The 22,784-nt window shown below is 36.8% G+C and overlaps 1 protein-coding gene across 1 annotated transcript in view; it reads left to right on the plus strand.

Moving 5' to 3' along the window:
- Positions 1-1,480: 1,480 nt before the first annotated feature.
- The window catches only part of LOC131876767 (uncharacterized), a 42,269-nt gene continuing 20,965 nt past the window's right edge, over positions 1,481-22,784 (plus strand). The window contains exons 1-3 of the mRNA XM_059222243.1: positions 1,481-1,610; positions 1,743-2,030; positions 18,198-18,739. Of these exons, the coding sequence (XP_059078226.1) occupies positions 1,481-1,610; positions 1,743-2,030; positions 18,198-18,739 (960 nt within the window). The remainder of the gene's footprint in view (positions 1,611-1,742; positions 2,031-18,197; positions 18,740-22,784) is intronic.

A 22,784-nucleotide genomic window follows, 5' to 3' on the forward strand; every position in this document is an offset into this window, starting at 1 on the left:
GATAGATCCCACACCATCACTAAGGAAGCTATTCAGTGACTGGTTTCTCCCAAACTGGTGAAGTACCAAAATTGAGGACAATTTCAAAAGAGACTGTGATTACACTAACAAAGACCACTGCCGACGGTCATGCTATATCGGTCAACAATATTGTAGATCTAGGAGTGAGATTTGCAACTATGGTTATTGGCTATCAGATATTCCATTCTACCAGGATGAACAGTCTACCATATGTTGTTGTGCATGTCGCCTACAGGATGATGGTAGAGAATGTAGATTATGATTTATGCAAGGCAATGAGAAGTCAATTGATGTTGAACTTAAAATCAATTAAGAATGACAATAGTCAAAAGTTTAAATATGGTCAACTGTTTATTGGTCTATTCTTCTACTTTCATAATTTCATACCAAGAATTGGTGATATTCAATGGTCGAAGGACACACTAGTTACAACCCAAATCAAAAACAGCATTAAGGTTGTGAAGAACACATTTCCTGTTGCCATGAACAGGTATTTTAATGATTTTAAAAAGAATATGAGCATGAGATTAAGGCTATCTAATGAAGTGGTGAAACACGTTGAAAAAGACATTCGTTTCATTGTAACCATGGACTTTTGCCTTATGGAGGCCGTTCAACCCAGAGAAGAAGAGATGGAAGAAATCAGCTATGAAGTCAGTTGTGACTTACTAATTGGTTATGCCAATAACCTTTTGGAATCTCCTAAGGATAAAAAGAAGAAAATACTACGAACTTATCAGGAAAGGATTGCACCTGCTCAACCCAGTAGTACCAAAGAGAAAAAGAAAAAAGTTGAGCAAGCAACTTCTGTGACCACTGGTATAAGGGTGACTAGAAGTATTCAAATCAAAAAGAAAATGGTACCCAAGGTATATGCAAAGAAGTAGACTGTAACAAAGAAGAGAGGCAAACATCTTATTCTTCAAGCAGAATCTGAGGTAACTGAGTCTGGTGAAGAGTAGGAGAAGCTAAAGGCAATTGGTAATAAATCTAAATCTGTAGGGGAAATCCCTAAGCAAAATATTTCTATTGATGTTATATCTTGGAAGCCAACGAGTTATTTTGAGAGGTCTTTGAAGCTATTAAAGAAAAATAATTTTGATAATGTAGAGGAATATTTTGATTCATTTGATGAAGGTCATAAACAAGAAATTGTTCAAGATGTAATCAACCATTTGTGTCAATACAATCGGTTTCCACAAGATATTAAAAAGGGCATTTCCAATTCTTTATATTCTATTTTTGAAAATAAATAAAAAATGGTTGTAGATCAGGATCAAGAAATTATTGATAGATTTTTATTCAATATTTTCCTGAGTTGTCTCGAGATGAATTATTAGCATTGCTTGTTAAGTTCAAAGGACAATTTCATTCTAAGACAAGGAGACTGAGGTTATTGGATGGAAAGACTCAACCTGTTGAAGATGATACTCACTGTATAGATAAATAAATTTAAAGGATGAATGAGAAATTGAAGTATCATAAAAATAAACCAGATCAAACTGAGACTGGAGCTCCAGCAGAGCTAGATGCTGAAGAGTTTGTTACACCGAATGTTTTATATCCTGTCAAAAATAAGGATGAAACAAGTTCTCCACTGGTTATATTCTTTGTAGATGACATTGAAGAAATCTAGGACACTATTGACACAACTGGTAATGTCATTGAACCAGTTAAGGAAATTGAACAGCTACCAGATATTGTTGAGCAATAATTAGCAGAGGAAGCACCAATCAATGAACCAAGTGTGGATATTCAACCGCCACCGGAAAAGGAACACCAAGTTGAAAATCAACTGTCACCAGTCACTACAACCACAGAGGAGGAAGAAACAAAGGCAGAGAAAGAGAAACTGGAGAAAAAGGATGAAGAGAAAGAGAAACTAGACAAATGGGATGGAGAGAAGAAGACTGAAGTGAAAAAAGATGAAGAGGAGAAAGCAATGAAGAAGGATAAAGCATTTGTTGATGATGATGACTCAATTAGCATAACAGGCCCTATAGATGTAGGTAAGTTGAGTACATCAAAACTAATGGAGATTGCTACAGTGATGCAATCCTAGGCTCAAAAGAAAAGGTTAAAAGAGTAGAGAAAAGAAGTAGAAACAATACAAACTGTTGTTGACATTCTGTCAAGTCTCCTACCAGAGACTGAAACTAGCAATTTTTCTACCTCTATCGTCAAGCTTGGACAATTGGTTGTTGATGCTACTAACCAACTGAAATCACTTGAAGAAGAAGCACATACCTTAGCTGAAAATAATTACAGGAAGAAGAGGGGAGAGCAATTAATGCCAGATATTGATAAAGGGAAGATTTCTTTATCTGTGAACAAAGATATTTTAAGAAGTGTTGTTGAGACTGGAGGTAAACTTTTGGCCTATAAATCTAAAATTTCATTTTTCTATTCTAATTTGAAGAAGAGGTGAGAAGATACATAAAAGGAACTAGAGAGGATACGTAACACTTACATACCATTACAGGATTTAGCCTTAGATTTTGGCAAATCAGTTGATGCTTTGCAAAATCTGGTAGATGTTTATGATTTTGAACAAGCTAAGCGACTTAGATCCTTGAAAGAAATGAAGAACTAGTTGAGTCCAAAAGTTGAAATCTTACAAAGGGCATACAAGGATTCAGAGGTGGTTTTGGCTACCCCAGAGATGTGCACAGTGGATGCAATGGAAGAATTTGTTGCACAAGTTATGACAACTATTGAGATCACTGAAACATTATTAGAAACATGGCATAATGATTTTGCACAGATGAAGATTACTTTTAGTGACATTTTATAAAAAATTATAGTGAACACACCTTGAAAAACTCTTATATTTATGTATATGTAGTTTTTTATGCAAATTTTGATGTAATATATATGTATTTTACTTTTTAATTTGGCATTTTTGTCAAGGGGGGAGTATAAATATGTATGTGATGTGAAAAAAATTGTATTACCTGTTAAGGGGGAGTAGAAATATGTATGTACAATTTTTGTAAGCACACTTAGTTGTAAAGTTGTAAAAAATTTTAAGTATTGCCATCAATGCCAAAGGGGGAGATTGTTGCCTTGATGATAATTTTTGTAATGGATGACTTTATGTGTTATCATTCATGGCACATATACACACACATATGTTCACATTGTCATAGTCATCTTAGTTAAGACAAACTGGTACTATTCATAAGTCTTTGTATTGCAAACCAGTATCATTTGTATAGAGAAGTCTAACTGGTATGAAGGTGTCTAAATTGGTATATGTAGACAACTGGTATATATAGGAATGATAATTAGTTTTGGTCAATTCCACTGACACCATTTTCGAGATACTATGGAGATCAATTAGGAGGCAAATGGAGGACAATCGGTATATGAGCTAGAAGCGGTTAACACTCAACATGTACCAGTGTTCCAACCTATTTCACTGATTGTGTGATGAGTTATCCCTAACTGACAATTTTGGCAGTGATCTGTGATGTGTTATGGAAGATTGTCCAGATACGCTGAACCTAGGAAATTATGATGAGGTTCTTGAGCCGACATGAAATCTAATGTCTATAAAAAGACATTGTGATGAGCTATTTTAATATGCAAGATACAAGTGATGTTATAAGCCAGAGTTGATGTGATTTATTGAAGGAGTTGTAGAGTATGTCGGTGATGTAGTATTGAGTGAGTAGAAGAGGATCTATACAAGAAAGATTTGATATTTCTAGATCATACCACCTATTGTTTTCTAATCATTACAACAGTTAAATCCCCTAACCGGGTAAGCTCTAACAAGCTTCATTGTACAAATCCTTGAACCAGGTGATCCATTAGCTTGGATTTAAAATCCTCTACCGAGGTTACTCCTAATAGGGTACTACCTTTAACCAGGTATAGCTCCTAATAGCGCTTTGGGATCTTTAACTGGATTCACTCCTAACAGAGCACTTTGTAGACCTTAACTGGTTAGTTATCTATTTTTGCAGATAGTTAACTTATCAGTCCCATCTCACCGTAGTTTTTCCCAGTTGGGTTTTCCACGTATAAACACTTATGTTATGGTGAATATTTTACTTGTTGTGGATTCTTTTATAACACTTTGGATTGCATGCAAAGTTTTAAGTAAACTGGTTAATTATTTTTACCAGTCTAGCTTTATAAGTCTATCAGAATATCCTTAGTTAGTTTCTAATCCAAAACTAGTATATCCATTCCCAATATACCTTTCCCCTTATCATCTACCGGTATATATGGAGTATTAGACATTTGAGATACTTCATGTGATGTAAAGAATCCTGGTTTATCTACAAAGAATTTTACCCAAGCATCATGTGTCTCCTTAACTATCTCATTCACTCCTCCTACCATGCGACTCACATGCCGATGTTTGCTTCAGAAAATTGATTTATTAGAAAACTCTAAACACTGTTGCATTTCTTCATCAGTTATTTCACCATATATAGTTAACAATTCATGTACCTTTATATGTCTATCATCTTCAACCACAGATAACCCTCTAGCATCTAGCTTACTATACAAATATGTATGTATCTATTTTTCAATCTCTAAAAGTGATTTCTTATATATATCTAAGTATAACAAAAATGATTCCTCTATCTCCATTTTCTCCTTATCATCCATATGTACATAGTAATGTTGTATATTACTCAAAATTACATCTTTAGTGATTTGATCAATCAACTCAGCAACTAAAAGAGGAGGAATGACTTCAATACTCTTACCGGATTCTAGAGCAATATCTAAATCTGATTTCTTCTTCTTATCGGGAATAAAAATAGACTCCTTAACTAGTTTCCTCTTCTTTGAGGGCTTCCTCTCCTCCGAAATTTTCTTTGGTGTTGCCAAAGGGGTAACCTTCACTTTTTGCTTCTTTACTTCCTAAGCCTTCTTCCTTGTTATCCTGATAAAAGTTTTGGGAATCTATGAGGGCACAACATCAATGTCAGAACTAGATGTAACAGGAGCAATATAAGTCTCTAGTTTCTTCCTCTTTACTACACCCTTGTTGGTTGTTGTTGTCGGTGCAGCCTGCACTGTTGCCAGAGATGACCCTTCAACTAATACAATAATATGATTTATCTCAGCGTCAATGAATATCTAGACTCTCTTCACTAAGATCTGAAATAGGCTTTTAGACCTCTACCAAGGGTAATGCGAGATTCATCATTAATTTTCCTCCCCCTAAGGCTAATGCCTTGGTTACCAGATAAGTTTCATGCTGATGCAAGAACATTCTACTATGTTGGTTGAGTAAACAGATTGATTGTCTCTGACAATTGATCTTCAAATTTCCTAACCCACTTCCTTTCATGCTCCTTCTAGATGTCTTCAACCTTTGGTTTTCCTTTCTCATCATTTCCTACCAGATTGTTCTTGCTTTTGCAATATTTGGCAATATTGCCTATTTTGTTGCATGCATAGAAAGTGACATTATATTTTTGAATTGCCTTGTTGAGTCCTTGACCATTCTTCAACCTATATTTATTGTCCATATGCCCAAACTTTCCACATGAATGACATCTGACATTCATTCTACAATCTTCTATCCTATGACCATACTTATTACATTTTGAACATTGGCCGGGAACTACATTATTATTCTGATTTGGTCTATTTTTGCATTGACTTCCTCTATGACCAAACTTATTACAAAAAAAGAATCTACCATTAAATTTATGTGCATTGGGTTGCTTTATCGGTGATATTTTATTTCATTTGTCTGGTGGATTTCCTTGATTTGCAGTATCAGAGCTTTCTCCATTCTCAAATCCAAGAGCTTTAGTGTCTCATGTGTCTCTTTGATCCTTCAATAATTCATCAAGCCTTGCAGAACTGGCCCTGAAATTTTCTTTGTATTAATTTGCAACATCCAAATCACTTCTTAGGATTGATATCCCTCTTTCCAGCTCTTTCTCATTATTCTATGATTGTACCAACTCAGTCCTCAACAAATCATTCTCATGCGCCAACCTAATGCATTCCTGAGATATGTCTTTCAGATATCTGCCAAGATTTTCTTCATTCTTTTTTTGGTCTTCAATCTCCTTGGACATCATCATAGTCATGGCTTGCATTTCATTCTTCATCACACCATTCTCCTAACTCAATTTCTGACATTGTTTCTTAAGGGCATCCTTCTCTTCATCATCCAAATTTTGCAAAAGTTCCTTCCTTTTAGCTTGAACAGATGATAGTATTTCCTACAGGATGAGAATGAATTCCTTTGTAGAGTTCAATTCATCTTGCAATTTCAAGTTCTTCATCCTTTCAGCATCATAGTCCTCAAGTGCTACTTCAAGTTGTTTATGTAGACTCATCTCCATGGATTCTGGATTCAGGGTCTTCCTCAAGCTATTAGACTTACTCCAAGGCACCAAGTTGTGATACCAATTGTTGGAATCCAAGAACACTGAGAGGGGGGTGAATCAGTGTTTTGCTGGTATAATCAATTTTAACCTTATTAACAATGCAATTTAGTATCCGGTAAACATGAATAATAAAGTAGAAAATAGAAATGAAGAAACCACAACAATATACACCATGACATAGAGATTTATACGTGGAAAAACTCAAAGAGGAAAAACCACAGTGGGATTGGAGACCCACAATATCTATCCACTAGCCAAATGAATAAATATTACAATAGGGGCTTGCACATGCAGGAAGGCCAATAGCCTAGAGCACACTGCTCATCACAAAAGGAGTCTCACTAACTACAAACACCACATATGGAGTTACAAACAAAATTTTCAACTCTGATAGTGCATCTGCTATGCTGGATTAGTTTAGGTTAAAGCATAGTCTGTACCAGTTTATATTGTGTCCTTATTTACCGATATCTTGCTTCGATTCCCAAACCTCTAAACTAGAATCCAAGACCAACTACAGAATACTACTTTTGCATTATGTCGATCAAGATTGCTCACACAACATCACATTACTATATCCCATTACCTTCTTATGCATCCTTATTCATTACCAAAATAACCTAACCAAACTGACTAGTTAAATACCCTTCCCAAACACAAACATAGATGTCTTATGTTAGCTTACAATGATATTACAATTTATTTATATGTCATCCTAAGCAGAAATAAATTCATTAAACTTCAAGACCGATGCCTTTGATTGTTGTCATGTAGACATGTTGGATCGATCTCCTATATCGACCTCATATACCAATTCCTAGATTGTCAGTTTTCTTTTTCTACCGGTCTTAGTTCCTTGTGTGTCGGATGACTGAATGTCAATTTCTAAACAATGAATACCGGTGAGTACTGGTTAAGTGACCAACCCAAAATGGTGTGTGTTTCCATCAGCGACAATACAACTAAACCAGATGAGTGTCATTTGCCAACACATGTAATGACATAGATCTATTGAATGCAAGTATGGAGCTAATTATCTAACTGTAAAGCGGAAAAATCGAACCCTAATCATTCTCCCCTCCCCAACTCCAAGGAGAGAGAAGGGAGAGTCACTAGGGTTGATGGTTTTCACTTAGGAGGGACTTTACATTCAAAAGAGGGGTTGAAACCCACAAGATCCAATCCCACGCAATGCAAGATTGGATTCTATATGAGTTTCAAGGGTTGTGACATCAAGGATACCCTCTTTTGTAAAGAATGTAGATAGAAAGATTGAACTAGGAATGCATGTAGAAGCAAGAAAGATTCACTTATAAATAGAGATAGGGATATGATATGAAGCTGCGGACCTGGAATTAGCAGTAAAATGTCGAGACGGCGCTATCCTGCAAATTTGAGCAAAAGTTGACGGGACGATGGCGCCCGGCGTGCACACGGTCCTCTGAAAAATTCGTGAAACGAAGGGGGATCTGTTCGTCTCTGCACAAGGATTCCAGATCTTCAACTTCAGCCGTGTACCTGCAACCTACACACAGAAAAGCGAAGACAATTGGGGGGTTAGGGATTAGGGGTTTGCCTTTAGGTCAAACCCCAGTTTTTGAATTAACCAAGAAATGAGAAATGCTGTAAATGTAATGTAAAACAAGTACTAATACCTTGTTGTAAGGATATTTGTATCCTTATATGTGAAGGTATAGATGTTGTTGTTTGTTGTATGTTGTATGTTGTAGCATGTAATGTGTTGTAAGTGATCTCCTCTTCAATGGTTGAATCCTTGTCTTGAATGCAACACTTAGCCTTGAATGGAGACTTAGAATGATCAATTGCTTGAAGGAATGCTTGAATGCTTGAATGCTTGAATGTTTGAATATCATTTTTGCGTCTTGTACACATATGTCCTTCCTCCCTCAAATGGGAGAGGAAATGTAGTTTTTATACTTGCCAATTAGGGTTGATAGACTGATTTTCCCGACCTTAGGCCGACCAGGAAATGTTATTTTCCAAATTGCAAACAAAAAGGCCCGAAGTCCCATAGGAGACCGGGCCCAAAATAGGGCCAGGGACCAGGGTGCTAGGCGCCATGGTCCTGGGGGACTAGGGCACTAGGTGCTCTGGTCCCACCTCCCAGGATAGCAGGGTGCAAGGAGGATCAGGCCAGGGTGCTGGGAAAATGCAGTTTTTGATGTTATGAACAAGTTTCGGGGTCTCCATTCAGGTTCCGTGTTGCATCGCCATCGTGAAGACCCAAATGCAGTTGAAATTGCAAGTGTCGCAATTTTAGGACGCTACATTTAGCCCCCACTTTAGTGGGAGTATAAGCATACGCCAATACTTCCGGTAAAGTACAAGGAAACAACATTGAAAAACTTTCACCACATCAAGGAGGCAAGATACACCAAGCCCCCAGTGGACTAAGGATCTTACGACTTTGATTGACAAATTAAAAGGGAAGATCACGAGGGAGAACCGTGACTGTTAGTAGTAAGGTTCCCTCACTATGAGCCATGCAAGAAAGATATCAAAAATTTTCAAGGCAAAGCTAAATTTGTCAAGAAATTTTCAAGTATCTTGAAAAGATATGAACGGGATGTATGCCCCCCTACGTTAAAGCGATTGCACATGCCTCACTGGGGGTGATTGCTTTAAGGTAGTGATACATATAAGAATGAGAAGGGAAAGGAGCACGTTATCACAAGGATTTAGCCCCCAAGTGTAAGGTAAGCCCAAAGATAATAGACACAAAACACAAAGCACAAGGTGACTTCGCTTTCCTTGGGGTCAGTATGCTGTATGATAATTCATGTATATCATATGTATGTATGCATAATTGTTCTTCATTCCCCAATCAAGGAAGGTCACCTAGAAGAAGGGAACACATGTGTCTTTTGAGTCAACATGAGAGAGACCAAGAGATCTCAATGCTTTGCATCGTCCTCAAGTAGACAACACTAAGGACAACAAATAGAAGAATGAGAATAACACATAGAAGAAGTAACAAAAGAGATAGAGGAGGAGAGAAACTGCTATGCTAATGAAACTAGTCTAGCACATCATCAACCCCCCAATCTTGCTGATCAATGTTTTGGGAAGGTAGGGAACATGCTAGAGGAGGAACATCCAACACAGCAGATGGAGCTATCACAAGATCCAAACAAGGGCTATGTTCATACCCCAAGCCACGGTGTTCTTGTCTAGGAGCTAGGATAAGTGCTTTAGAAAATTCATTAGATAAATGGTTATCAATATCAACAAGTTCATATTCACTATCAGAATGAACAGGAGTAACATTTTCATCATGAATAACATTTTCATCTATATCATCATCAAGATTTATGAAAAGAGGATCTTTAACTCGCACAGGATCAAGACCATCATGCATCTTATGTTTAGGAGATTTCGGCTCAATCGTCAGCTGAGGAGAAAATGGAATAATGCTTGTTGAAGGTGTTTTTGGGGATTGCAAAGTTTGAGAGGCAGCTGCCTGAGCTCTAAGACGACGCTTTCGTCGGCATTCACGTGCAGATCGATTTCGTCTAGTCTTAGTAGGAAGTTGAGAAGATTGAGGAGGAGGAATGTTCTCATCCTTATCGCTTGGGTGTTTAGGTTGTGGTCTCTTAGGTTGAATAATAGGAGAAGAGGAAGGTCTCTTCTCTCCATAAGAGGAAGGAGGAGGAACTGCTCCATATAAGGGAGGAATATTTGGTTTAGGAAGGAGACCAAGTCCATGATGATGAGGAGGTATAGGTCTGCTTTTAGAAAGTTTATTAGACATAGACATAGTCACATTCATAGGAATGGGTTGGGAATCTTCTTGAGGAAAGACATTAGTTTTATCTTTCAAAGGAAGAACTTCCTTCTCAAGAATGATAGGAATATCAAGTTTGGGTGTTCTATGTTCACTTAGAGATAAGATCATATCTGTTTTCCACTTTTGATAAGATTTGAAAAGATGATCACTTCGCGGAGGAAGAGATTGGAATTGTTTAGGCCAGAAATAATCAATAGGAACGCTAGAAGTTCTTTTAGTTGGTTTAAAGAGGCTATGATTGATAGTAACAACTTCACCATTATGGGGAAATTTCAAACACTTGTGAATAGGACAAGCAATAGCTTTCATGGAAGATAGCCAAGGATAGCCAAGCTTCACACGAAATTGTTCGGATGATGGAATAATAGCAAAGTCCACATCAAGGGTTTTGTTATGGACCTCAATAGGTAATGTAATAGAACCAATTGCAGGAGAAGAAAATGCATCAAATAATTTCACAACCACATTTGTTTCATCATAGATTACTTGATTCAATTGCAAAGTAAAAAGGAATTCTTCAGTAATGATATTAACCATAAAAGAAGGATCAATAAGCACTCCACGACAAGGTGTATTCTTGACTTTTGCAATATAAAGGACCATCAGGTGCCCTGATAGTTTCACTAGAATCAAAGGTGATGGAAAGTTCTTTAGAGATTTTCTGCTGCTCCACAAAGTTAATCACATTCGGAGTCATAGACACAAGATCATCAGGTGAGATAGAGGATTCAGTAGTATCAATCGCATTAGAGGTATGAGAAGGCAATGGATCAGTAAAAATCTGAAGATTTTGGTTAGGAGGAGCTACAGATGTATTGCCTTTATCATTCACTCCAGAAACAGAGATGGTATTATTATCAATCAAATCTTGAATTTTACCCTTTAAAGCAAAACATTTTTCAGTATCATGCCCAGGTTGACGATGAAATTGACAAAAAGATTTGTTATCAAAATAGGGTGAATTAATCTTTGCAAGATCAATTTGCCTTATAGGAGGAAGAGTAAGAACATTTTGTTCCAATAACTTATTCATAATACTATGCAATGATTCATTCAAAGGAGTAAACTTTCTTTCTTTCTTGAAAAACTTAGAAATAGGAGACACACCTAATGCTGCATTCACATTGTTGTTGATGATGTTTTCATTGAATTTAATGGACTCTCTGTTCGGTTTAAACTTCCCAAATGGTTGTTGACTACTATCACCCTTATCACTCGGAGCCATAGGATGTGATTGTTCCATTTGACTCACAGTCAGTTGATAATTGTGAAGAGTTGCGCACAACTGTTGGAAAGAAGTAAACTCAGAAAACAGGAGTTTTTCTCTAATGTCTTTTTGTAAATTAGAAATAAAGATTCTTTGAATATCATTGTCAGGCACTGGAAAAGAAATCTGAGCATACAAATGCTTATATCTACCAATGAAATCAGTCACTTTTTCTTTAACACCTTGTTTACAATGCATTAAATCAATCAAAGTAACTTTAGGACTTATATTGTTTTGAAATTGTTGAATAAAAGCATTTGTAAGTTGTTCGAAAGAAGTAATAGAATAAGAAGGCAACGAGCAATACCATTGTAGGGCTTTATCTCTTAATGTTCTAGTAAACAGTTTTGCAAGCAACCTTTGGTCATAAGCAAAATCGGTACATATTGTTTGAAATGTCTTAACATGTGTTAGAGGATCACCCTTACCATTATAAAGCTCCAAATGTGGAATTTCAACATGTTTAGGGGGGATAGCTCGAACAATGTCAAGAGAAAGTGGGCTCGCAACGTCAAATGTGGGCACACTAAACTTAGATTGATTCATAGAGGCAATTTGTTGCTGTAAAGAAGAGACAGTTTGTGCAATATTGTTAATGGTCGCTTCAGTCGACGAGTTCATATTAGACGTGTTAGATTGTGATGGAGGTGTTATGTTATTGAAAGAAGGTAAAGAGTAAGGTGGTGGGACACTATGATAGTTAGTCATAGGAGATGATTGGACGGGAGGAACACTACAAGGAGGAATGGAATGGTTAAATGAATTGCCCCCTTGCGTCATGTTCATTTGTGGAGATATAATAGGAACACTCACTGAAGGAATGAATGAAGAAGTTGGATTGAATGAAGGAAGAGGGTTAATTGAAGAAGAAGGATTGCCCCCATGATTAGTGATCATAGGAGGAATGTCTTGTATTGAAGTAGTCATTATGTTTGATGTAAAAGTAGGTATACTAGCAATAGGAGTCGTCAAAGGAATAGAATGATTGTCTTGAGTAGGAGGTTGTGTATAACCTAAGGTTTCGGCACAACTCTTCATAGGCATCACATTCGAATCCACTATGTGTGCAATACCACGCAAAATATCAATTCCATTCTTATCACTTTGAAGCATACATTTTAGACCCTCAATTAAAGGAAGAGCTTGACTATCAGGGTATTCTTGAGACATCCACTGTCGAAAATCGTCAAATTGGTTATCCAATTTTGAAAGTTGTTCTACAGAAACCTCATGGAGAGCTTCTTCATCATTAAGAGGATTAGAGGAATTACCCATGTCCTCGTTAAAAAGGCCATTCAAATTAGGTTCCATCTCCTCGGTAATTAAACCTTGGAAGGACTTAATTCTAAGGCTTCGTCTAACGAGAATAGTGTGAGTAGGGCTTATTGTTGTAAAACTCATGCACTAAAGAAAGAGAGAAGATTTTGAATTTTAGAGGTAGCAAATTTCAGTAAAACCAGCCAATCTTCTAGATTTAAGCTGTTAAATACAATCAGGACAATCTCCCAAAATTTCGGAAAAAATGTCCGGGACCGTGGCGCTCGGAGTGCACACGGTCCTCGCAACTTTTTTCGAAATTTTCAGGGATGAAAGTTATGATGATTTTACAGCTAACCTGAAAAAATTGAGTGATTTTACGATCTGTAGATAGGCCAAATTAAAGTTGCAATCTCAAAATTGAATCCTACCAAGATTGTCGAAAAATGCAAAATTTGAATTTTGAAGAAGAGAGGGAAACTGAAATTTTGAATTTTATGATTTTAGAGGGAATACCAAAAGCAATGCAAGTTTTGAAATTTGAAAGTTGACTCAATTTCACGCAAAATTCAATTTTGAAAGCGGAAATCAAAGTTGTTGTAATTAAGCACTTAATTTCAAAAGTCACAAATTGCAAAAATTTGAATGAATTACTGAAATTTCGAATGAATGTTAACACACTTTTCAGATTTAGGACTGTAACAAACACAATTTTGACACAAATTTCAATTTCAACAATTTTTGAATGATTAGAAGCCTCAATCCAAGCAATCACTAGACCAACTTTGACTGTAATTTTGAAGGTGTTAAAATTGATAAAATCAGCCAAAATTCTGGATTTTAGCAGGAAAATACAGTAAGATCTAGCTCCCGAAATTTTAGAAAAAATGTCGAGGACGATGGCGCTCGGAGTGCACATGGTCCTCGCAACTTTTTTCCAAATTTTTCAGGGATGAAAGATATTGTGATTTTATTGCGGAATCCAAAGTTATAGCCGATTTGGAGATGTTTTGATCAGTGAAATTGTCGGACAAAGGTTGAATCAAGAGGGTTTCAAAAATTAGGGTTTTGACACTTAACCACTTAATTTTCAAAATTAATGCACAAATATGATTTGATAATTTGTAATAGAAGGGCAGATCTGAAACAAGCATTAACAATTAAACATTTCACAAGTTTAATTACTTAAAAAGAAAATTTAGGGTTTTTATGCAATTAACCTCTAAAATTTTGCAAAAGATCAAACATGGAAATGTAAACAAGGAATCCAATTTTCAGATCTAACTATGAATAATCAGAAAGGATATTCACGTCGGGTTCACCAAAATGTAAAGCGGAAAAATTGAACCCTAATCATTCTCCCCTCCCCAACTCCAAGGAGAGAGAAGGGAGAGTCACTAGGGTTGATGGTTTTCACTTAGGAGGGACTTTACATTCAAAAGAGGGGTTGAAACCCACAAGATCCAATCCCACGCAATGCAAGATTGGATTCTATATGAGTTTCAAGGGTTGTGACATCAAGGATACCCTCTTTTGTAAAGAATGTAGATAGAAAGATTGAACTAGGAATGCATGTAGAAGCAAGAAAGATTCACTTATAAATAGAGATAGGGATATGATATGAAGCTGCGGACCTGGAATTAGCAGTAAAATGTCGAGACAGCGCTGTCCTGCAAATTTGAGCAAAAGTTGACGGGACGATGGCGCCCGGCGTGCACACGGTCCTCCGAAAAATCCGCGAAACGAAGGGGGATCTGTTCGTCTCTACACAAGGATTCCAGATCTTCAATTTCAGCCGCGTACCTGCAACCTACACACAGAAAAGCGAAGATGATTGGGGGGTTAAGGATTAGGGGTTTGCCTTTAGGTCAAACCCCGGTTTTGGAATTAACCAAGAAATGAGAAATGTTGTAAATGTAATGTAAAACAAGTACTAATACCTTGTTGTAAGGATGTTTGTATCCTTATATGTGAAGGTATAGATGTTGTTGTTTGTTGTATGTTGTATGTTGTAGCATGTGATGTGTTGTAAGTGATCTCCTCTTCAATGGTTGAATCCTTGTCTTGAATGCAACACTTAACCTTGAATGGAGACTTAGAATGATCAATTGCTTGAAGGAATGCTTGAATGCTTGAATGCTTGAATGTTTGAATATCGTTTTCGCGTCTTGTACACATATGTCCTTCCTCCCTCAAATGGGAGAGGAAATGTAGTTTTTATACTTGCCAATTAGGGTTGATAGACTAATTTTCCCGACCTTAGGCCGACCAGGAAATGTTATTTTTCAAATTGCAAACAAAAAGGCCCGAAGTCCAATAGGAGACCGGGCCCAAAATAGGGCCAGGGACCAGGGCGCTGGGCGCCATGGTCCTGGGGGACCAGGGCGCTGGGCGCTCTGGTCCCACCTCCCGGGACAGCAGGGTGCAAGGAGGATCAGGCCAGGGTGCTGGAAAAATGTAGTTTTTGATGTTATGAACAAGTTTCGGGGTCTCCATTCAGGTTCCGTGTTGCATCGCCATCGTGATGACCCAAATGCAGTCGAAATTGCAAGTGTCACAATTTTAGGACGCTACACTAACACCTCATATGAATCCAAGAATTGATGGTGATTGGAGAATGAATTTTAATGATTGAAGAAACACTAATTGGCAAAGACCCTATGTTAGCTAGTCTAGTCCTTATGAGATGGAGAAAAGAACGAATGTGGTTTCTACAATCTGCAACAACATTGGACATGTGGCAATGAACTATTGAAGAAGGACAGGTAGATGAAATGTCAGACTGTGGAAAGCATCCGGAGTGGCATGTTATCATTGTAACAAATCGGTACACATTGCTAAGTTTTGCAAAACACAGGAGAACCAACCAGTGAATCATCTTGCAGACCGGAAAGGAAAGTAGAAAGTTGGTATTGAAGAAACTAGAGCTGAGATGAAATGAACCTGGAAGAAGAAGAGTGATGACAAACTAGCTAAGGAATCAAATTCTTCACCTAGTGTGGAGAATCCATCACTGACAAACTAAGTTGTTTCTACAACTTGGGGTGAGAATATTGTCAAATCTTGAGATGAACTCCTAAATGAAGTACTGTAAGTTAAATTTGCATATTCTGATGCATTCTAATGTTTATAAGTCTTTTTGAATCATAACCGGTAATATGCTTAATAGTATTTTAAGGCATTTTAGGGTTTTATCGGTTAAAGCATTTAATGCAGTAGTTTGAAAGAAAATAAAAGGAACATTTTGAATTTCATTTGACACATTTCAATCTTGAGAGCATTTGGTGAGCGAGCAAAGCAGAAGAAAGTTTGTGATTGCTGCATTCAACATGTCTAGCAGAGATCTGAGGTGATTGAAAGTACATTGTGAATTGGTGAATGGTGTTGAAGGTTTTGACAGTGTGAAACCCTAGTTCAAAAGTAGGACAAGTATTTATCAGTGAATCCTACTCTTTCCTTTGAAGTTTTGCATATTGTAGTATGGATACTCTTCATCTAGTTGATGTGATTGAGAGGTTACAACTGGAGTTTAAATGACATCCTTTTAAATTAGAGGAAACGGACCCTGTCGGTGCCCTATCTAGTGTACTGTATGGAGTTTTGCATGTCGAAGATGTCCGATCTTTTTATCACTGCAAACTGGAGGATATGGGTGTATCAGTTATTTATGAACAATATAGATCATTGTGTGATAACAAGGGCATACTGAAAGAATAGATTAAGAGTGTCACCAAGAAAGGGTTTCATCATGCAATTAACTTCATCAATGGTTTTGATAATGAGTTAGTTAGATTTGTTTCAACTCACATTCATGATCAATTTATGTGGTTGGATCGACCATATAAAATAACCAAGGAAGTCATCCATGCAGTAACTAGATTTTTCTCAACCAACGAAGTACCCTTACTTAGATCAGTACCCAAGAATGATGTTGAGAAGTTGACAAGATCAAGATGGGATGGTAGAGCCATGGCAGTAAATAAAATCAATGATCCAGCTGTGAAATATGCCTCTATGGTGAATGGGTATAGGATTTACTATTCAAGAAGAATGAACAACATACTAGCAGTAGCTATTCATACTGCCTACTGAATGGTAAAATATAATGTTGACTATGATTTGGTAGATGCACTAAGAAGTTAGCTAATGTTGAATCTAGAAGCTATGAAGAAAATAAGAAGCTGAGATTCAAATTTGGTCAATTGATTTTGGGATTGCTTTTCTATTTCCAAAACCATTTCCCCAATATTGGAGATGTTCAATGGATTCAAGGTACCCCTGCACTACTATAGATGAAGAACAACATTAGGATACTGAAGGAAAAGTTTTATAATATTTCATGGGGTTACTTCAAGGAATTTCAAAATAAAATGCATGCTAGAGAGCGTATACCGGTAGAAGTAGTCAACCGATATTAGAAGACAAATTGTTTTATGATGGATACTGACACCTATATGATGGAAGTAGTTATCCCTAGAACCACATGGGTGTTACCTATGGGATATGAGGTAGACAAGGATCTACTAATTGCTTATGCTAACCATCTATTAAAGCAACTGACAGATACCACTGCATAAAGATTTGGGACTTACAAAGAAAAATCTCTACAAGTCTACTCTAAGTTGTAGAGACCTATAGTTGCTAAGAAGATAAGCAAGGAGATAGAAGCATTTGTTGAGCAAGAAGGATTTACAAAGGAGTAGATAGCAGCAACAAGGGCTAAGTATGCAACAAAGCAAGGTGAAGCATCAAGTACACCTACCGGCACCCCTACTAGTACCCCTACTGGTAAGACTAGAGTTGCAAAAGCCAAAGCAATAGAAAAGAAGATGGAAGAAGATAAACTCATTGAATCACAAAGAGGGAAACCATGTAAAGTTCAGTTCTGGAGAAAGCAAAAAGAGGAAGAAGCAACAAGGCCACAAACTGGAAAATGATGAAGAGGCTACTAAACCAGAGGAGGATAAAAGAGCACTTAGAGAAAGTGTTAAAAAGCCTAAGGCAATTAGTAAGGGAAACTCACCTAAGAAACCATTTACATTACAAGATTATTTCAATAGAATGGTTCAAAGAATCAAGGATTATGGGATATACAAAGGTTTGAATATATTGTTTGTTCATTTATCTGAAAGTCAACAAAGGGAGATTGAAGATGCAGTCATCTTCAGTATGAATAATTATAGCAGAGCCCTTATTGAGTTACAAGGGTAGATAATCAATTCTTTGTATAATCTTATTGATGCAAGGTGGCAGACAGGCATTAGCCAAGACAAATAATTAATTGATTATATCTTTAAGCACCTGCAACCAGAAGCAAGTGAAGAAGAAATTGAACAAATAAAGGTTAATGCAAAGGCATCTTTCACATCCAAGAAGAGATTTACAAGAATGTTAATAGGAGAGACTGAATCAGCCCAGAAGGAGACTGAGATTTTGATCAAGAAGGCTTTAGGTCTCATCCCTGATGAAGATGAAGAAAAAGATGAACAAGTTGAGGAAGATAATTCTGAAAATCTAAAGGCAGAAGAACTTCCTAAAGCTATTAAGATCACAAATTTTGAATCGGATAACAAGTATATGTATGATGATCCTATTGATACTGAACCAACATTCATTCCCAATGATAACACCAGAGATAATGTTGAAAATACTATTGATAATATAGATGTACTTGATGTTGATGTTCAAATGTTTGAACAACGTGAGCAAAAAGAGGAACAAGTGGAGAATCAAACTAAAGAAAAGAGCTCTGATGAGCCACCTATGAACACACAGCCTACTGATAGTCAAATTCCATCGGTGAGTGTAAATTTTGATGATAGACAAAAGGAAAAGACTGTTGAAAAGACTGATGAGGAAGTACCAGCGAATGAACAAAATGTGGAGACACAACCACCACTGGTCAAGGACACTACTGATGAGGAGAAGATAGAAGAATATAAGACTGAGAAGGAGAAAACAAAGAAAGAAAAGGCTGAGAAAAAGGAGTCAAAGGAGAAGAAAATAATTGATGTTGATGATGATGATGATTCGATGAGCATTAAAGGACCTATTGATATGGACAATCTGATTTCTTTTCAATTGATGGAGATTGCAACAACAATGCAATCTAGATCGCAAAAGAAAAGAATGAAGGAACAACAGAGAGAGGCAGAGACAATCAAGATAGAAGTTGATATTTTGTCTAGCCTCCTATCGAAGACTAATACTAAATTTTTTGCCACTCCCATTGACAAACTTGCATAGTTGGTTACCGATGTCGGAGATCAACTCAAGACTTTTGAAGATGCAGGATATATATCAGTTGAAAAGGATTACAAGAATAAAAAGACATAAATCCTAATGTCCAAGATAGATAAAGGTAAGGTAGCGCTCATGGTTAATGAAGACCTATTGAAGAATGCACTAGAAACCGGAGGAAAGATTTTGGCTACTATTTGAAGGAGAAAAGGGAAGATGTTGAGAAAGGACTTGAAATCTTGAGTGAAACATTTAGACCCCTAAAGGACCTAGCTATTTTTTTTGGTAGATCAGTTATAGACTTACATCACAAACTAGAGATGTATGAACATGAGCAGGTCAAACGGGTTAGATCATTTAAGGAGCTCCAAACTCAACTAATTCCTAAAGTTGAAATTTTATAGTGAGCATACAATATTTCAGAGGCTATTTTCGCTACATGCGAGATGAGCATAGTTGATGCAATGGAGGAATTATCTGTGTAGATAAAGACACATTTTGAGATTACTGACACACTGTTAGAGACATGGGATAATGATCTCAAACATTTGAAGTTTCATTTCAGTGACGGTTTTTCTAAAATTGCTTTATAAAAACTTTATGACTCTTATTTTTATATATGCTCTGATGTGAATTTTGATGTAAAATGTATATATCTTTCATGTATTTTACTTCTTTATTTGGCATTATTGTCAAAGAGGGAGTAATAGTTAAGAGTCAGTCAAAATTTTGTATGTCATGTAAAGAGGGAGTAATAGGAGTTATTGCTAAGGGGGAGTACATGTTATATAGTCAATTTTTGTATTGCACACTTAGTTGACAATTTTTTTCCTAGGAGTTGCCATCAATGCCAAAGGGGGAGATTGTTGGCATTTGATCATTTGATCTAAACCGATAATTGTTAGTTTACTTGATGCAATTGGTACATGTTTGATTAGATTGTTGTATTATGACTATGTTGTATGTTTTCATTGATGGCAACTATACTTTTACAGTCATCTAAGTCCTATAGGTCAACCGGAAAGGCTTAACCAGTAAGTAGAGACAGTTTTATTAGAACCGGTATTTAGGAATTTAACCTGTAAAAGACAGACAGTATTATATTCCGACAACCAGTACAAGAAATCTATGAAGAATGAGATAATGTGGTTTTATAGAAACAATGAAGACTAGTAGATCAAGCTATGTTCATGATCGCATGTGCAGATTCGATTGGAAGAACGACATTTCATTGACATAGCAAGTATTTTGACTGATACTTAACCGATAGTGATGAAAATCACTCAGATTGGTAAAACGACACAGAATTGGATTTGTTTTGTCGATGGCTGACATAACTAAGGCATACAATGCAACATTGTCTTGATGCATTGAACCTAGGGAATTGTAACAAGTTTCTAGCCGACCTAATGATGATTTTCAATGTGTGATGAGGTATGAAAGGATATATGAGTATGAGCTTGAAAGTGTGAAAGATCATTAGTGAATTTTGTATTTTTGATAGTGTGGTGATAAGAGGAGTTCAGAGATGAAGTCTATGTGATTTTGTAATGTTCTAAAATGGATCTTATCAGACAATGAATGTGTTATACTGAGATCATTTGTACTTGTTGTCTCTCTAACAGTTGCAGCAAGAAAATCCTCTTACAAGGTCACTCCTAACAGGGTGCAGTCAGATCCTAACAGGTCTGATCATTAAATCCTCTAACTAGGTGACACATTAAATTATGTTTGCAAATCCCAATAAATTGGGTATCTCCCAATAGGGATGGTCCTCACAGGCCTTTTTGTAAAGCTCTTAACCGAGATTAGACACTTCTCGCAGGGTGTGCCCCTAACCAGGAGTTGTAGATCTTAACCGGCCAAATGTCTATACTACAGATAGTGGATCTTTGTGGGCACGTACTCCCACCATGGTTTTTCCCATTTGGGTTTTCCACATATAAATTCTTGTTTCATTTGGTTTATGCTTTATGTGGTGATTGCATACTTGGTGTTATTTCTTATATGCCTATTAACTTTTAAGTTGGTGAAATTGATAATCAGATTTGTATTTTTTTTAATTGTACTGATTCACCCCCCCCCCCCCCCTCGCAGTGCCTTATAAGTTCATCAGATAGGACTGAGAGACCATTGGCAACTGACATCCAGACATCATACCCTAAGGAGGACATGTAGACTTCCATCCTACAGCTCTAAACAGAAAAGTTTGAACCATAAAACACTAGAGTAGGGGGTGACACTAAAAAGACCATTGTGTTCAAATATCAGAATCTACCCAAGTTGGAGAAATCTTGTCAACTGAGAACCTAGGCTCTAATACCAATTGTTGAACACAAGATGCCACTGAGAGAGGGTGAATCAGTGGTTTCTAAATTCTTAACCTTTTTAGCCCCAAGAGAGACTACCGGTTACCAAACTAAGGACCAAGCATTCCTAATGATAAGATAAAACAAGACAACACAATTCAACCACACAAAGGGCACATCACATAACATCAGTATATACGAGGAAAACCTAAGATGGGAAAAACCTTGGTGAGAAATATTACTAGAGTCTACTGCTCCAATCCAACCTCACAATAAACACACTGGTTACAATATGTAGGGAACCAACCCAAGGAGCACCACCCCTACTTTAGGGCACCAACCCCTGATTTAGGGAACCAACCCAAGGAGCACCAACCCATGCATCGAGCACCAACTCAGTGTTCACAATAGATAACAAATTAATACAAATGCACTAACCTTGGTTACAAGTGAATCTTGTAACTACAACATATGCTTCACCCTGCTAGTTTTGCACCTCCTCTACTTCACCAGTCCACTCCTCCATGTTCTACTCTTCCCTTCCTTATCTGATCTCTTCTTATTCTTTCTCTCTCTATCTTCTTAGCTTGCAGCTACTTCCTTACCAGTTCAGGCACTATCGATTGTTTATCTCTGTAACTGGTTATCGGTTCCCTGTGATGATATAATGAAAGGATAAGGATCCGGTCAACTACTGAGAGGGGGGGTGAATCAATAGATCAAAAACTGACATAAAATTTCACCAATTTCAAAATCAACCTCTCAAAGTAAACTCTAAACTGACTGGTTTAAACACTAAACTTCAAATGCAATAATACTGACAAGTTAAACTGGTTGACTGTTATAATAGAATAACAGTAAAACATCTTTGAAACTCACAAACCATTTAACTGAATCATTTAAATAATTTACTAATAGTAGTAAAACCTCATTTGAGATTATTGTCAGTTACCATAATATATCAAAGTGGATTTAGCAGTTAAGCAATTCAACCATAGTAAACGTAACCACAAAAACATTCACCACTTGACACAATATTTTTAATGTGGAAACCCAAATGGGAAAAACCATGGTGGGGATGAATAGCCACAAGTTTTCTGAACTCTTCTAAAGTTCGCCCTGTTAGGAGCCAAGCCTGTTAAATCTTTACAATAAGTCTTGTTAAGAATAGATCCTGTTAGGGACCACCCGGTTAAGGGATTGACTATAATGCCCTATTAGAAGTAATAACCTATTAGGAGTAACCTTGGTAGAGGATTTGGAATCCAAGCTAATGGATCACTTGGTTAGAGGATTTGAATAAAACTAAGCTTGTTAGAGCTTACCCAGTTAGGGGATTTGACTGTTGTAATTGTTAGAAAACAACAGGGGTTTTCTGATCTGTTTGAATAGCACTACACTTGCTTGTTCAGATCCTTTTCATGCTCCTATCTGCCTTTACACATACTCTAGATAAATCATTTGGTTCGACAACCACACTCTCTTACTCTCAACTACAAATTGCCAAC

The sequence above is a fragment of the Cryptomeria japonica genome, chromosome 6 (genome assembly GCF_030272615.1).
Source record: "Cryptomeria japonica chromosome 6, Sugi_1.0, whole genome shotgun sequence".
Classification (NCBI taxonomy): domain Eukaryota; kingdom Viridiplantae; phylum Streptophyta; class Pinopsida; order Cupressales; family Cupressaceae; genus Cryptomeria; species Cryptomeria japonica.